General features: G+C 43.1%; 5 protein-coding genes across 5 annotated transcripts; 1 reads left to right on the top strand and 4 right to left on the bottom strand.

Annotated features, from left to right (window-relative positions):
• Positions 1-955: 955 nt before the first annotated feature.
• On the bottom strand, positions 956-1,432 carry Bfra_011826 (uncharacterized protein; the record flags this gene model as incomplete). The annotated part of the gene is made up of 1 exon (XM_037342152.1): positions 956-1,432. One exon carries the CDS (start codon positions 1,430-1,432, stop codon positions 956-958), a length of 477 nt encoding a protein of 158 aa, XP_037187810.1.
• A 630-nt stretch (positions 1,433-2,062) lies between these two features.
• Positions 2,063-3,370, top strand: Bfra_011825 (uncharacterized protein; the record flags this gene model as incomplete). Its single annotated transcript, XM_037342151.1, is given in 4 exon segments — positions 2,063-2,210; positions 2,332-2,610; positions 2,621-3,329; positions 3,352-3,370. 4 exon segments carry the CDS (start codon positions 2,063-2,065, stop codon positions 3,368-3,370), a joined length of 1,155 nt encoding a protein of 384 aa, XP_037187809.1.
• A 176-nt stretch (positions 3,371-3,546) lies between these two features.
• Positions 3,547-4,510, bottom strand: Bfra_011824 (putative ribosome recycling factor domain-containing protein; the record flags this gene model as incomplete). The annotated part of the gene is made up of 3 exons (XM_037342150.1): positions 3,547-3,894; positions 4,002-4,384; positions 4,501-4,510. The coding sequence occupies 3 exons, from the start codon at positions 4,508-4,510 to the stop codon at positions 3,547-3,549; spliced, it is 741 nt and encodes a 246-aa protein (XP_037187808.1).
• A 2,240-nt stretch (positions 4,511-6,750) lies between these two features.
• Bfra_011823 (putative hsp70 chaperone protein) lies at positions 6,751-9,482 on the bottom strand (the record flags this gene model as incomplete). The annotated part of the gene is made up of 8 exons (XM_037342149.1): positions 6,751-7,290; positions 7,672-7,698; positions 7,753-8,643; positions 8,703-8,825; positions 8,952-8,994; positions 9,045-9,171; positions 9,256-9,306; positions 9,440-9,482. 8 exons carry the CDS (start codon positions 9,480-9,482, stop codon positions 6,751-6,753), a joined length of 1,845 nt encoding a protein of 614 aa, XP_037187807.1.
• A 3,232-nt stretch (positions 9,483-12,714) lies between these two features.
• On the bottom strand, positions 12,715-15,370 carry Bfra_011822 (putative bromodomain containing protein; the record flags this gene model as incomplete). The annotated part of the gene is made up of 6 exons (XM_037342148.1): positions 12,715-13,136; positions 13,185-13,743; positions 13,792-14,053; positions 14,102-14,761; positions 14,960-15,051; positions 15,284-15,370. The coding sequence occupies 6 exons, from the start codon at positions 15,368-15,370 to the stop codon at positions 12,715-12,717; spliced, it is 2,082 nt and encodes a 693-aa protein (XP_037187806.1).
• Between the last annotated feature and the right edge of the window lie 574 nt (positions 15,371-15,944).

Genomic DNA, 15,944 nt, shown 5'->3' with positions numbered 1-15,944 from the left:
GTATTATAAAATGCTGACCGAGTAAACATAGACTCCAGATTACTTAGCTAATAAATGCAGATGAATCAGCATCTTCATTTTGGTTTTGTGAACTGTATGTGATGTGCTCAGGTATTTGTTAAGTGCTTCCGAGGCTTGATTGCTCGGGTTCCCTCGAAATTTCAATGGGGTGAAGGTTTGCAGGAAGTACAGTATAACATAAGACTCCTTTCTCTGTTCATTCTTCAGATCGAGAGTCCTAATCAAATAACTTGCTCTTTATATCTGATAATATTTCGCCATCGCCTTTCCACTCCCTCGCCATGGTCTGACATTCTAGTCTCTATCTAGATCATGCGCGCTTTCAATGTACAAAACCTAGTAGTGTTCTAGATGACTATTTTCGATGCGTCATTTCAAGTTTCAGATGCAGATGCAGATTGTCTAGGGCTTTTGGATATCAAGACCCGGTTGGGATGAACGGAGGTATTAGCTGTATGTGATTGGAAGGACTGATAAGGATACAGAAGTGAAAGTCCGTTTAAGAAAAGGATTGGGGGCTGAGGATGCACATATGGGGGGACGAGTTCGGGGGAGATGAGACGGAAATTGCAAATAGCTGGGTAATGGATGAATTGAGGAGGGCAGAATATCACACAGTGGACGTGGCACTTTTCAGTGTTCCGGTTTATGTTCGACAATCATGTGGTTTCCTAAGCCAACATAAGATAGCTTAATGTTTCAATTAAATTCCGATAAGCAAGCCGCCTTGTTCATTTTTCGAATTGCATACTTTTTGGGAGCATTATCTATTTCGTCCATCGAATGTGTGACTCCATTGCGCCTTAGCATCCAACAATATAATACAAATATACTCCAGTATCCATATACTCAAACATATCCACAACCTATACTTTTCTCCAAATATATCCATGAAATCATTGAACAAAAAATCACCACATTTGATCACCACAAATCATCTCCCTGACGCACTGCCATTTCCACCGCCTAATCCCAGTCTCTCCTCTCTACTCCTCTGCTCCCTCTCCTCCCTTGCTCTCTGCAACACCCTCGTAGGTCTCTGTCCCTCCCTTTCCCTAAGTCTCTCCCTCATCGCCCTCTCCTCCCTCTCCCTCAAAATCTGTCTATCCTCATCCTCACTTATTTCATTCTCATTTTCCGCATTCCCATCCCCTTCCATATCTAGTCCCCTCCCAGCAGCTCTCTCTCTCGCAGCATCAACTCTCCTCTGCGCAGCTATCGCCTGCAACTCCCTGTATTTATCCCCTTTGACAGCTCCAAAATCTTGTCTTTGTCTGGCTTTTCTGTGGCGTGCTGCTGCTGCTATGGCTTCTCGCTCTGCTTGTTCATCTCGTTCAGCTTGCCGAGAGTCTTCGTAGATGGCTATATCCTCGGTAGTGAGAGTTATAGTTGTGGGCGCGCGGCGGAGCATTGTGAGAGTGAGATGGTTGGAGAAATATAATAAGATTGATTCGTGCTTTGGTGTCGATTTGATGTTGAGTTTGGTGGGTGCTCGATAGCAAATATATAGCTCCTCGTCTACTTCTCTGCCAAAAAAGAACCTTCTAGTTCCGTTGTACTCGTAGCAAGTCGTGGGCCGTATGCGAAAACAATATTCTCGAAGTCAATATGGATGTGGTAGTATGCTATTGATATCCTAAACAATCCAAGACTGAGAAAACGTGGGGGGTCAATGTCTCTCCAAAAGTTTTGTTACACGCCTGTCTGCGCTACCAAATATGGGGCTTTTGGAAAGAGTATAATTTTCTTCGCAAATCTAAAAACTTTGAACCTTCACGGTCTCGAAAAGAATATCCTTGAAATTTTGAAAGGAGTTTTGTTGAACAATCGTTCGGGCGTACTGAAGGATTTGTGAGAGGCTACTATCTTGCCTTGTTCACGTTGAACAACCGTGCAGATAGCCTCATGCCTTTAGCGTTTGAATTTACTGATTGATATGCATTGATGCCTAAGGCAAACATAATATTTTATCAGAATCTCCAGATTGATAGAGGGGAGAGAGAGAGGACGATTTGATAAGTGACAAGAAGCGCTACACATCATGTTCACACGGCATGTGCAATCAGCGATTGGAGGTGCCAGACCTTTGGGACATGATTTGACGAGGGTGTCGGAGGGTATTAAGGCGAGTTTGAGGGCTTTTAGTAGTTCTGTTAGGAGGAGTGAGGAGGGGAAGGGTAATGATAATAGTAAGTTTCCATCTTTCTTCGGAGGGTTCGAAGCTTCACTCAGTGTTCAGCATGATCAGGGAGTAGTTGACTTAAAACCCTAGCTTATGGGTAAGAATCATAATAAATTAACAATAGCCAGGTCAACCACGTTCCACTCGCGCAGAACGCAGCTCCATTGCCACAGCCGACATTTCCTCACTTGCATCACAACCCTCCCGCGGAATCGACGCTCGCTCACTAGCAGCACGTCCTCCTCCTGGTCAAACTTTTACTATTTCCCGTCGTATCGATGATAGTGGTCCACGAGTTCGAGCACCTGGTGCCCGTCATAGTCCCAATTATCGCGGACGAGGGGGTGCGCTTTCTGGAGGAGCTGGTACTGGAAGACTTGGGGCCGGAGCTGGAGCTGGAAGAGGAGGTATGAGAAGTGGACCCGGTGGTGCAAGAGGAGCTTCTGCACGGGAGGACGAGGGGGCGTGGAGGACGCGGAGGAAAACCTCGTCTTCGTGCAGGACCTAAACCCGCAGATGTGGAATTGGATGAATATGATCCTCCATATACAGTTGAAGAACAACAATATTTGGATAGTCAAGAGGGAGGAGAGTTCGTCTTTTATAATCCAGTTACCTCAATGTCTGATTTGGAGAGTTGGGGCCCGGCAATTGCGACAAGTTCGAGTACAAACGGATTGAAGGAATCGATAATTTATAAGATGCAAGTTGTGAGCGGAACATTGGCACAAAAGGATGTACCGACGCCGCCGGAAAGACATTTGGCGAATTTGGAAAGGGGTATGGGTACGGTATTTGAGAGCAAAGAGGAGAAGGAGACATTAGAGAAATGGAGGGATGGGGAGGAGGCCTGGAGAAATGAGGTTAGGTGGAAGGTTCACAAAGATTATAAGGTTGAAGGATTGAAGGAGGAAGAGAAAGAGGCAATTTTGAAGGAAATGGTTGCGGGTGTGTACCCAAAACCAGGAGAGGTTAAGAAAAACATTTATGGCGAAATTGAAAGGCTCTCGAGGAAGAACGAGACTTTCTTGCAAGATGACTCGAGGTCATTTGCGGAAAAGCTACAGAGCATGTTACCTGCTGATGAGGTAGCCAATATAAAAAAGGCGAAGGACCTACGATATAGGTTAATTTTATGTCCTATACAGTGTATTCATAAAAATATAAAAATGGTATTGTACAAAAGATCACACACCGTCAAAAATTCAACTTTTTAAATCTCCATAATATCACAGTCCTGGCTTGTAAAATCTTTTAGAACATGCATCTCTCTTCTCCGAGACCATTTTACCTCTTCTAACAACTTCGTTTCCCTCGTCTAACAACCCTTCCCCCCTAATTCTCTAAGCCTGCTCCATTCCCTTCCTTGCCGCATCAACAATCTTCTTCACTTCTCCATTCCCTTTCTCTACAACCTTCTCCATCTCCTTATGCGCCTTCTTTGAATCATCAGGTCTAACTGTTTTCTTTACCTCCATCGCTCTTAACTTTTTCTGCATAGCTCCTCTCGCATTACGAACCCCGTTGCTGGCTATTTCTCCTGCTTTTGAAGCTGCTTGCAGTGCTGCATCTCGGGATTCTTTGGTAGGTGGTGGTATGGGAATGTTTAGAGCGAGAGGATTGTGTGGATCGGGTGTGGGTTGAAGGGAAAGGGTGGAAGATTGGATAGTGGAGAGAATAGGTTTGATGTGCTAGGTTGAGAGTTAGTTTATATTTATAATTGGAGATTTAGGGATAGGGATGTAGAGATTCGAAGGACAAAGATGCAGAACACAGATAGAAGAAATAATCAACATACATCCTTCTCTCCAACAAGCACAGCGACGCTTCGTCCCCCTTTCGGCAACACCTGCGCCAAATCACCTAACCGAAAACTTTCTTTCGCATCTTTCCCTAACTTAACTCGTAGTCCTTCTAATACCTCCGGATTGAATCTTCCTCCAGTTCGTAATTTCCCTAAATCATTCTTGAGTTTCTCTAGAGATTTGTCAATTCCAGCTTGTAGAGTGGAAAAATCGAAAGGGTCGTTATCTTCTGCTGCGGCGGAGGAAGAGGTTGAGGAGGAACTATCTGATTCGGATGAAGAGCTTTTATTGCCCTTGTCTTTTTTCTTGAGAAGTGTTGGGTAGATTGAAATTGGAGAGAAGAGCTGCTGCTCAGGGAACGGTAGTGAGGGGTGTTCTGATATCGAGTGGGTATGCTCAATTGGAGGGGTCGTATCTCTAAAATTGATGCATTTTGTGAATTGGAATTTAGAAAGTTGCGTTTCAATGCCTGAGCAGGACGAAGAGAGATACGAGGTGGCATTTTGTGAGGAATGTGAGGAACAATGGAGAATTGAATTGTGACTGTGAGAATTTCAGACAAGGCGGGATTGAGGCCTCGTCTGTCTTGAAAATAATATTTCAGCCTTAATGGATCTGCATATTGCGGGGATTGGTACGTGCGTTTGAGCGAGCTTCACTTGACAGCGAGACAGCGAGACGGCCTCGAATGGCATACATCTTGAAAGCACTTGAGTACCTAGGTACATATTGACATTTCACAATGGCTACAATTTGTAGTCGATTTATACATGATATTCAGATGGTCACGAAATCGAATTCCTCGAACACATTTAATTGATTGTCAATTTTGAATCATTTATTGTCTGATTTGATACCTTCCTACATTTGACATGTAGGAAGGTGCTGTCTTGGTGTTATTGTTCTGTCCCGTTAATACATAGGTTAATGAATAGAATGCTGCTCCTAATGCTCTAGGACGGGAGGAGCTCATTTTATGATTTCTATGTACTTGCATGCATATTAAACATATGCATTTTTGTCAAGATGGTTAAACTCTAAAAAGTTGTACAGCTACGTTCGTCTAGTTTCATGAAGAGTGAGCGGTTTGGATTAAGTTTCCCAACAGCAAGGTGTACTATTATCTCAAACGTCATATTTTTTTAATACATTAGGAAGTGAGGATACATATACATATTCTTTCTTATATCTTCGGCAAATGCAATTTTTTCAATAATCCCCATCTCCAATCTCCAAAAGGGATTGGCAGCATTTTTACGATGACATCCATCTCACCATCCACCCATAGCATCGACTCGACGGCTTTCCTTATAAAATTCTAACCGATAACCTCACCCGAGACGTTCTCGCTCCCCCTGAACTCCCGCCCTTCCACGAAAAGTCTTGGTACAAAGACTATGAGCATGTTCACCCTCCCAAAGACCACTTTCTCAAACTCACCATCTCTCTCTCTCTCTCCACACGACCTCAACCACGCAGGAGGCAATCACCAACCACCTCCACTTTCTCTCCTCCTAGCTAATCGAGATATTTCCTTCAAAATTCATCGCCTGTACTATACCTTGCATTCCTTCTCCTTCGTCATGCACCCCGCATACCTCAAAATAAATCCTCGACCTCGATCTCGACCTCGTCATGTGCGCACCCTCTCCCTGTCTTTCTCACATGCCCTATATTCGAGTCGCTTATTGATAATTACCACATTGCAATGGTCCAAACATGATATTCTGGTCAAAAAACCATCCGACTGTATCCACAAAGGAAATCTCCAAATTCTTGAGGTATACCTAACAGAAGGTGCCTCCAATTGTTGGATTGAAGATCTTCGTTACCGCCACCCAATGAGTCACGATTCACCTGGAGCTTTATGTTTAGAAGCATGGCCTGCTTTAAAAGGCCTTCTTGAGGATGCTACTTTAAAACAAGCGAGATTACGAGGTTATAGAAGCCTGGTGGCCGGGGCAACGGAAGGACTTTGGAGAAGACAACAAGCGTCGGATGGTTGCTTGATCGGAAGTCAGATAGGTCAGAGGGTACTTGGTTCATTGAAACATATGAGAATCATACTGTTAAATACTTAAAGACACATATTGATGGGTCGCTGATGCCGCGTTTCCCATTCTTGAATTTGGGGTTTAGAATGTAGAAACAGTCTCATTCATTTCAAACCCTGTACTCTCATGGTTCATGTTTATTGTAGTCTAGATTATACCTTAATAATTCTCATAATATTAATGTGATTCAGACCTTCTAATATCTTCAAATATGGGGCGGTGTTACGCCGCCATCATCGTGAAATTTGAATTTATCTCTTTACCTGCTTGTGATGCAGGCCACATATTCGAAGCGCTTGCGTTGCCTCAATTCAAGAGACATTCGAACGTTGAGTAGGAACACTTTCCTTTTCATGACCTTCTCAGCTTTGCTGTAGCAATGTCAACACAATAGAGCATAAAATCGGAACATATATAAAGTTTTTAACGTGATCAATTTGATATTTTTTTGCTTATTAACACCCCTTGTCTACGGACAATCTTTTTATGTCTGTAGACAAACATCAAAGAAATATCGGAACCGTAAAATAGCCAGACGACCATGCAAATAACGGATAAGTGACTTTTTATAAACCCAATATGAGCCTGTGACCAGAGGGTCCAGTCCATTTCATCCGTGTCATGAACTCATATGCATCAATAACTTCTTCCACAATCCTCCCCACCACCCAATAACTCAAATCACACTTTAACGAGTGGACATGGCCTTGGTGACAGCTCTCTTCAAAGCGAGCTCCTTCTTCTTCAAGTCATCAGAAGTGGAGTCCTCAATCTCGAGTTGAGCCATAGCATCGCTCAAAGCAGACTCAATCTTCTCCTTGTTACCACGCTTGAACTTGATGGACATAGTTGGGTCGGAGATGATCTCCTCAACTCTTGAAATGTATGACTCGAGTTGTTGCTTGGACTCGAATCTCTTGCTGAAAGCATCATCACTGCTCTTGAACTCAGCAGCATCTGCAACCATCTTCTCGATCTCGGAAGATGAAAGCTTACCAACGGAGTTGGCAATTGTGATGTTGGCACTACGTCCGGAAGTCTTCTCAGTAGCGGTGACCTTTAGGATACCGTTGACATCAACTTCGAAGACAACTTCGAGAACTGCGTCACCTGCCTTCATTGGTGGGATAGGGGCGAGGGTGAATTCTCCGAGGGAGGTGTTATCTTCGCAGTTAACTCTTTCTCCTTGGAAAACGGGGAATTGCACAGTTTGCTGGTTGTCGGCCACCTTTAAGGGCATTAGCAAGTGTCCATTAAGTCTTTAACATATGAGGAGTACAAAGGGGGTTGATGTTTGAAGTCAAATGTCCAAGACACGTGAGACATTGGAATCACGTGAAATATTGAAATGACGTGGGATTTTCCCAAGGACTCAGACATTCGGACCAAGTCAAATATTCAGCCCAGGTCAAATACTCAAACGAATTCGAATATCCAACCCAAATCAGATGACCGAACAGATTCAAATGTTTAAACAAGGTTAAACAATCAAAGGCGCTCAGATAATCAGAGGAGGTTGAACAATCAGATAAGGTTGAAGAATGAAACCGGGCCAAATGTTGAATCGAAGCTTAAGAATCGGAAGTATTTGTAGAGGGAACAAACTTACAGTGGTGAAGGTTCTCTTCTTGATAGTCTAGAATAAATGAGTCAGTATTGCTTTTGGAAAAATTCGTAAGATTTTACATACAGGGACAGTTTGACCTCTGGTAACGACAGGGGCGAAGATGTTACCCTCCATGGCAACACCGAGGGAAAGTGGGACGACATCCAGAAGGAGGAGATCAGCAGTCTCAGCAGAGGTAGCCTTTCCGGAAAGGATACCAGCTTGAACAGCAGCACCGTAGGCAACAGCCTCATCAGGGTTGATGCTCTTCTCCAACTTCTTGTTGTCAAAGAACTCACTCAAGAGCTTTTGGATCTTTGGGATACGGGTAGAACCACCGACAAGAACGATTTCGTCAACCTTGCTCTTATCAATGTTGGCATCCTTGAGAACCTGTCCAACAGGGTCCAAAGTGCCGGAGAAAGCCTTGGCGTTAAGGTCCTCGAATCTAGCACGGGTGATTTGAGCATTGAAGTCCTCACCATCGAACAAGGAATCGATCTCAACGTTGGTGGAAGCACCGTTGGAGAGGGTTCTCTTAGCACGTTCGCAAGCAGTTCTGAGACGACGGAGAGCACGGGGATCGTTGGACAAGTCCTTCTTGGTCTTTCTGGTGAACTCCTTCTTGAAGTGATCGAGGAGGTTGGTATCGAAATCTTGACCTCCCAAATGGGTGTCACCGGCAGTAGCCTTGACAGTGAAGACACCACCTTGGATGTTAAGGAGGGAAACATCGAAAGTTCCACCACCGAGATCGTAGATGAGAACGTTACGCTCCTTGTTGGACTTTCCAGCACCGAGACCGTAAGCGATGGCAGCAGCAGTAGGCTCGTTGATGATACGGAGAACGTTAAGACCAGCGATGGCACCAGCATCCTTGGTAGCTTGACGTTGGTTGTCGTTGAAGTAAGCTGGAACAGTGATGACGGCCTTCTCGACCTTCTTGCCCAACTTGACTTCGGCGATTTCCTTCATCTGTAATTCAGGCATCGTTAGCAAACTCGCTACCGAGGAGTGGGGTGTGAAAAACTTGCCTTGGTCAAAACCATAGATGAGATCTCTTGTGGGGAGAAGGTCTTCTCCTCTCCGAGATACTCAACTTGAACGAATGGGGATCCATCCTTGTCAACAACGGTGAAAGGCCATGATTGAATATCCTAGAGGATGCGTTAGTGACTGCTTTTTGATACAAGACATCCGGGAGAAAAATGAAGAATTTTCGTTGCAAAATCCAGCATGTTTCGATTTCTGAGAATCTTGATGAAATAAAATCGAGTAAATACCTTTGTGGTGTGGGGATCATCGAATCTTCTTCCGATCAAACGCCTGTATATCTATTAATACCTTGTTGTCGTCGCGAAAGTCGAGATACTGACTTGATATCAAAGATGGTGTTCTTTGGGTTCATGGCGGCATTGTTCTTAGCAGACTCACCGATCAAACGCTCCTTGTCGGTGAAGGAAACGAAAGATGGGGTGGTGAAGCTACCTTGCTCGTTGGCAACTGGTGATATCGATCAGTATAAAATCTCGGTTGCCGACGCCCGATTTGCGAAATCGATTTTCCGGGAGAAAGAGGAATACGTACTGATCTCAACATTGGTTCCCTCGTAAACAGCAACACAAGAGTATGTGGTTCCTGCGCGTCATAGATGATTAGTATTCGTTATTAATATTGAAGGAGTATTGCGAGATTTTTGAAGATTTTGACAAAGAGAAAATTATGCCCCTCATCCACAATCTTCAAAATTAGGAAAAAAATCTCATCTTACCAAGATCGATACCAATGGCACCCTCGTAAACTTCGTCGGCCATCTTGAAGAATGTATTGGGGTAGAAGAAGAATTTATGGTAATAAAAAACTTCAAAGAAGACGGTATGGAGGGAGGGAAAAAAAGAAGAAGTTTGAAATTTAATCGCGGGGAGGGAGAAGATAAATTTACCAAAAGCCAGTGGGATTTTTCATTGAGCTAATTTCTTCGTCCGTGCCCTTTCGCCTCGCTCCCACTCTACACGTGATTTTCTCAATAGAAATTTTCACGACAAGCAAAAAATTGCTAGATTTTCTTATTACCTAGGCATTTACTTTTTACTAAGCTATTATAGGAATCACTCAGGTCCCTTGACTCCATTATCATATTTACCGTGCCCAATGTTTGATGTTCGATTGTACAATGTGGAACCATCAATTGACTTCAGAATTTTTGAATGGTTGAAATCCCATGGTTGACCTGCCTATAAAAATTCACTCTTTGCTGATAGCGATAGCGGGGTGATAACGGAGGAGCAAGGAGAAGAATCTTGCAAACAACCGCAGGTAGATTCCAAGTAGCATATAACATCTGATTGCTTGAACATTTTACATATCATTCTCGAACTTGAGCTGCTTTTCTTTCACATTCAACCGATAAACATACATCTCCTTGGATGATCTCCATAATCATTTCGCCCCCTAGTAAGACTTTAGGGCTAGGGTTTTGGAACCATGTATATGAACCTGCAGACTGAGAAGAGAGCAATCTGCATTCATAACTTCATTTAGATTTGTAACTAAATTTAGGCTTTTAAATAGTATTAAATTGTTCAAATTGCATAAGGGCCTTCATATTATGAATCTGTGGAAATACTGTAGAAGAAGACGTCTACTGATTGAGAAGCAGCTCAAGTGAGTATTCATTGCAAAAATCATTAGGGTAACATAATATCTCGATCGACCGAAGCAAACCGTGTGTCCACCTCGCATCCTCAATCTTTTCCGATCAACCAAATCATGAGATCTTAGAACTTGCAAATAAGATTCAATACCTATAGATAGGAGTTTCTGAAATGAAAAGGGTGCTAATATTCATACGGTGGATCACTATAGCAAGTGCAAATGGGTTTACAATCCCATGTGCATTTCCTGGTCTTCCCCCTTCCTCGCTTCAACATCGCTTCGCTGATTAGGGGTCATGTTATGTACATTGCCGTAATAATACTTTGATAAATGTCAAATCACTATGGTTTGAGATAAATGCTTGAAGTTGAAGAAGGATAGTTAACAATGGCAAAGAAGTATTCTATGCACGGGAGGTAGGCAAGGGAAGATTGGCTTATGCATGGGATGAAACGACCAGCAATGAGAGGGTAGTGGTTAAGAGGAGAGAAAGAAGTAGAGACAGGCGAGAAAGGATACATGAATAGGAGAAGAATATTCTGCAGTGGGAGAGATGTTTAAGATACAATATTAGTGATTGAAGAGATGTATTTGATAAGTAGCGAGAAAATTATCTTCCGAATCTTTTTGAGATATACCATCTCAGGAAATCAAGTTTTTCCTCTTCATACAAATCAAGCCTTTGGCAGTACTCGGAGAAGATCATGCAGAGGTAACTCCTGGGGGCTTGTTTGCCGAGACACATTATAATTTTGTTGTCCTATGCAGATCATGCAATCCCATCATCCTAACTAAATTTAGAGAAATCTATTTGTGACTTCAAGTTCAAGGACTCTGAGGAAGCAATTGTATCAAGCTAGCACTTGATCTCTTGATACATTCTGTTGCCATGTTGTAGTGCAGGAAAAGTCACTGAATGATTTTCTGCTGCCTTCGACTTGGCCGGCAGACTCGGATTTGGGGTTGTGAATGTTTTTTGAGTTGCGATTCTTGACAACGAAGTGAAAGTGTTCATGTTTTAGCGGGATAAACAAGGGTCTAGGCCCTTCGAGCTTCTTCTCGTGGAAAGCGACATATTCAATGTATCATCCTCCTTTTAAAAAGCAGTTTTCATATGTGGATCCCCGGCAATAAAGACCAAACAAGGTTCTTAGCTCCCTCCCAAAGTGCGCTGTGCGAATTACCATTTACATTGGGTTCTCGGGTTTGATTTGATCGTTTACATGAACGGAAACCATATTGACCAGCTTGAATAGCGACACAGCAAAGACTCATCGGTGCATAGAAGGCCAGCGTTCTTGATATTGATAAATGAGTGGTGATTTACCGTTGCAACATACCCCCTTCCCACCCCCCTTCTCTTAGCCGAGCTCTCCTTGTTATCACGTACTTATTCTCATTCAAAGTTACTCACGCAAAACAAATTGTCACCTCTAGCAGCGGGGATAAAGTTGGAAACCTCGCCGAAACCTCCAATATTGTGATTAACGTCTGACATTGCATCTGCAAAATCAATCCACCGATCCCCTATACCTTTCCAAATCGGACCAATTCCTGAACTCACACTCATTGAGGCGTTGAGATACTCAGTCTCGATCGCCACGTGCATTCGAGAAGAAGGAGAGATTTATGCCATGTTTACCTTCGTGCGGACTAAAGCGAAGATGCTGCCTGTGTACACATGGTCAGAGTATCCAATTATCCGGCTTGCAGTTCAACAATCCCAAACTTTGAAAGATTCGGATCCTTTTACACGTTGGAAAATAAAATCCAATTGCGGTCCGGATATCAGAACCCTAAGTCCAATCGAAGGAAAGAAAGCTCTAGGAATTGATCTTGGATTGAAGTGCTAATAGACTTGAGTTTGATGGAGGTTGCATACGGCCAGTCAAATGACATAACAATAACCAACTTCGTGCGCAATGATTCATGGTCGGTTCTCCAGCGAACAGATGAGAGCCAGAAGGCCGAGTCATCGAAGGCCGACTACAATCTATCTAACAGCTTGGACAAATTCACGTGAAGTATTGGAAACTCAGGCTTAATAATTGGGGAACTGGGCTTCTTCGCTGTTCATATTTCTACTGAATATTGGAAGTACTTATATGGCGCGCCAAGGACATGTGCCTCTTCTCCTTTCTCAAACTCCAGAACTGGATATCTAATACAGCTCTATTATCGTATCATAGACCACCCCCATTTCCTTATGATACATAAATTACTTGTACAATGCCGAACCTCACCATATGCCAAACCACAAAATTGCGATAGGCCTCTTAGACGCCCCCTAATATTTAATCTTAAACTCAGAAAATCAAAATGCCAAAATAACGCCTACCATTGCTATCGTAGGTTAGTCTCGTAGCCTTGAATTACAGAACAATAATCTGGTCAGTTTCTCATCAAATTAGCAAACACTGTGACCTTTTCTATCTCAACTTCAGGCCCACTAGCAGGCTTTACGGTACCCTTAGGAAGGGCTGCAATCAATTCAACTTCAATCTTGTTAACACCAGGAACAAGTCGAGCTTCAAAAAGAGGTTGTCTGGGATCGACTCCATGATTTGGTATGAGTGGTATAGCATGCAATCTAGTTACTCCAGACGTAACAAAGATCTTATATTGACGCTCGAGTAAAGCTTGAGCGATTGTTGGTTTGATTTGAAGATAATAATGCGTCGAAGGAAGGTTGATCGTGATAGATTGTTGCGCCAATGTTGCGGATGGGGGTAAATCCATATGGAAATGACGAGAAACATTAAGACGTGGATGAGTTGCAATACTAAGATTTGTGATCATAGCATGAGAAGCATCTAAATTTTGTTAGCACTGTAGCTGAGTACAAGAAAAATTATACTCACTTTTTCCTGGTGCCCTGAATTTGGAATCAAAACCAAGATTTGCGGGTTGGTGATTAAATGATTGTGCATAGCCACCTTGATTATATGAGTTTTGATTAGATGCATTGGGTGTATTTGGTGGGAGCATATTACTTGGAGCCGGTGTTGGCGTCGAACCGGTTTGATTGATGGGCCTTGGAGTGGATTGCATTGGCGCAGGCGAATTGCGCAAAGCTTCCTCGCCTTTTACAAGTACACTTTTAGAAAGGGTTGGAGATGCTGCAGAATTTGACATACTCCTAGCTCTTTCTAACTGGTCTAGTCTTGGAGCAGGCGTCGCAACTGAGTGGGAACCACCGAATGGGTTTCTACGGGTTTCGCTGTTGGAAGAGGCTGTAGAAGCTACAGTTCCGTTGGAACCACTAGTTAATGGAGCCGGTGAGTCCGCTGCTTTGGCAACTCCGACTCTCAAAGTGATCTTCGGGGTAGGTTCGGGAGCTTTAACATTAATTTTTATCTTTGGAATCACGGGCTCGGGCACAACTTTCTTGGCTTCTTCCAAAGTTTTCTTGAAAAAGATCTGACAAATATTAATAAAGAAGTGGTAAATCAGAAGGCGGTTACATACCTCAAGATCTCTTGCTAAATTGAAGATTTCACTTCCGTCTTCATTATAGTGATATGCATTCTTCCATATCAAACTTGCATCTTCTTCAAGCGCAGCCCATGACTTAAAATCGCTCACACCCGTGGCATGCTTTCCCCCAAAAGTTCCTTTGACACGCTTTTGCAAATCCTTCAAGCAGTGTGGGTTTGGAATCACTTGATAATAGTCCTTCAGACTACGTGGAGGTAATGTAACAAATGGTTCAAACTCAAAGAAGTCATCACTGATTTGTGTGTTAGCGTAGGTCAATAGCGTGATTCATTTTACTTACGATGGGTCTTCTTTATGTGAGAGAACATCTGCTAAAATCTTCTCTTGCGCTTGTTGGAAACTAAGTCCCGCAAAGCTGATACCGGCATATTGTGAGTCGGACACAGCGGGAGTAGTGCTCTTACGTGGTGCCAAGGGATTCTTTGGGGGCCGACCTCTTCGTTTTACGACTGGTTGTGGCTCAATCTTTATTTCTTCCGCCTCAAAATCTTCCGGCTCCCCTTCCGCATCTATATCACTATCATCTTGCACAATCGGTACAGGCGTGGGCTCAACATGCTTAGGATGTGCTGGTATAGACCCAGCAGGTTTAGAATCCGGGTTATATTCGATTGGTTCGAGAACTTCAATAGGCGTAGGTTCTAACTTCATCCCCGGATTTGTCTTATATTCCGGATTATTGTCCGTCATAAATTTGACCACTGCCTTTCGTATCCGTTCAGCATCGCGATGGATTATAGATTCTCGTTCATTGTAATCCTTTGCATTTTTTACCAAACGCTTGAAGAAACTCTCAAGTTCAGATAAAGTAGCAAAGGCAAAATTGTCCAATTTTTCTTGAATAGTGTCAAAGGCGATTGGCATCTTCGTAACGGCATAATAGGCGGCAAATTCTTTTCTATCGGGGAGGGTGAGGAAATTGGTCGCGAAAGGTCGTCCCCTATAAAAAGATAAAGCTATTAGTGGGCTGGACTGAAGATCGAAGGAGTTGTATTAAATTGTGAATTTAGAGCAATGGAGGTGATAATCGTGGTGGTAGTCAAATGTGCGTACACGACGACCCCTCCATCGCATACCAAAGATTGGTGAGATAGCAGATCTATCGCGAAAAGAAATCATTAGAGAGAGGTTAACTTACTGTTTATCCAGACCTGTCCTCAGTTGATTCAAAAGTATCAATCCATAATAAGTTGTTGTTTCTGGTGTCTGGCCTTGGCTTAGATCACCATTCTATTCATTGTTAGTCTCGTTCTCTTGTCATTTTCGCATTCATAGTATTTATGAAGAATGATTGACAGAAAGTATAAGAAGAAGTGGTTGTGCGCCGGCTCACTTCCCTGGCCGCCAATGGAGAAAGAGCTGGTAGTTATTTAAACCCCACGAGCAATGTACCCAAACTTTTGAATCTTCTTTCTTACATCGAATTGCAACACAATCAACAACGAAATAGGCGCAAACTTACAATGGGAAGCTTTCTTCTCTTCGCAGCGCGATCCGCATCATCTTGATCCGCAATACTATCACCATTAACCTTTCTCTTTGGATCCATCTTATTATCGTTTTGTGCCGTGCCGTATTGTGTTGTATCGTACGGTACGATTTCGTATGACTCCTCGTGTACCTTTTCGCAGATGTACTTGAATCAAAACTGCGAATTGATGCGAAATTCCAATGAAGAATGCGGACGCGTCAAAGCCGAATATGCGCGTTCTGAAGCTTTACAAACTTCGAAGTACTGATGGGGAGATATGCAGGGGTAATGATCTTTTGATTTGGCTGCTCCGATTTACAACGCAACAAGGATGAAGATACGATAATGATCAATGAGATCCCTTATATTTGAGTATGGGATGAGTATCATGAAAAACTGGAATTCCAGTGAATTTCTTTGGAAATCAATGTTGGAGAGGTTTGTTTTAAGGAAAGTTGTATTTGTAGTCTCAACTCAACTCAATCAATCAACAGTTTCCAACATCCAGTGAAGCGATAAATCATACAGAGAGTCCTGGCAATGAATTGGAATCGGAGGGCTGTATCACATGACAGTTCGAGAGAAGGTAAGCATGCCTTAGGCGCAAACTACAAATCTTGTCCTGCCACCTGCGCTGGTGGTTTGATTGGAC

The sequence above is a fragment of the Botrytis fragariae genome (assembly GCF_013461495.1).
Source record: "Botrytis fragariae strain BVB16 chromosome Unknown tig00000255, whole genome shotgun sequence".
In the NCBI taxonomy this organism is placed as follows: Eukaryota; Fungi; Ascomycota; class Leotiomycetes; order Helotiales; family Sclerotiniaceae; genus Botrytis; species Botrytis fragariae.
This window is presented reverse-complemented; position numbering and strand designations above follow the sequence as displayed.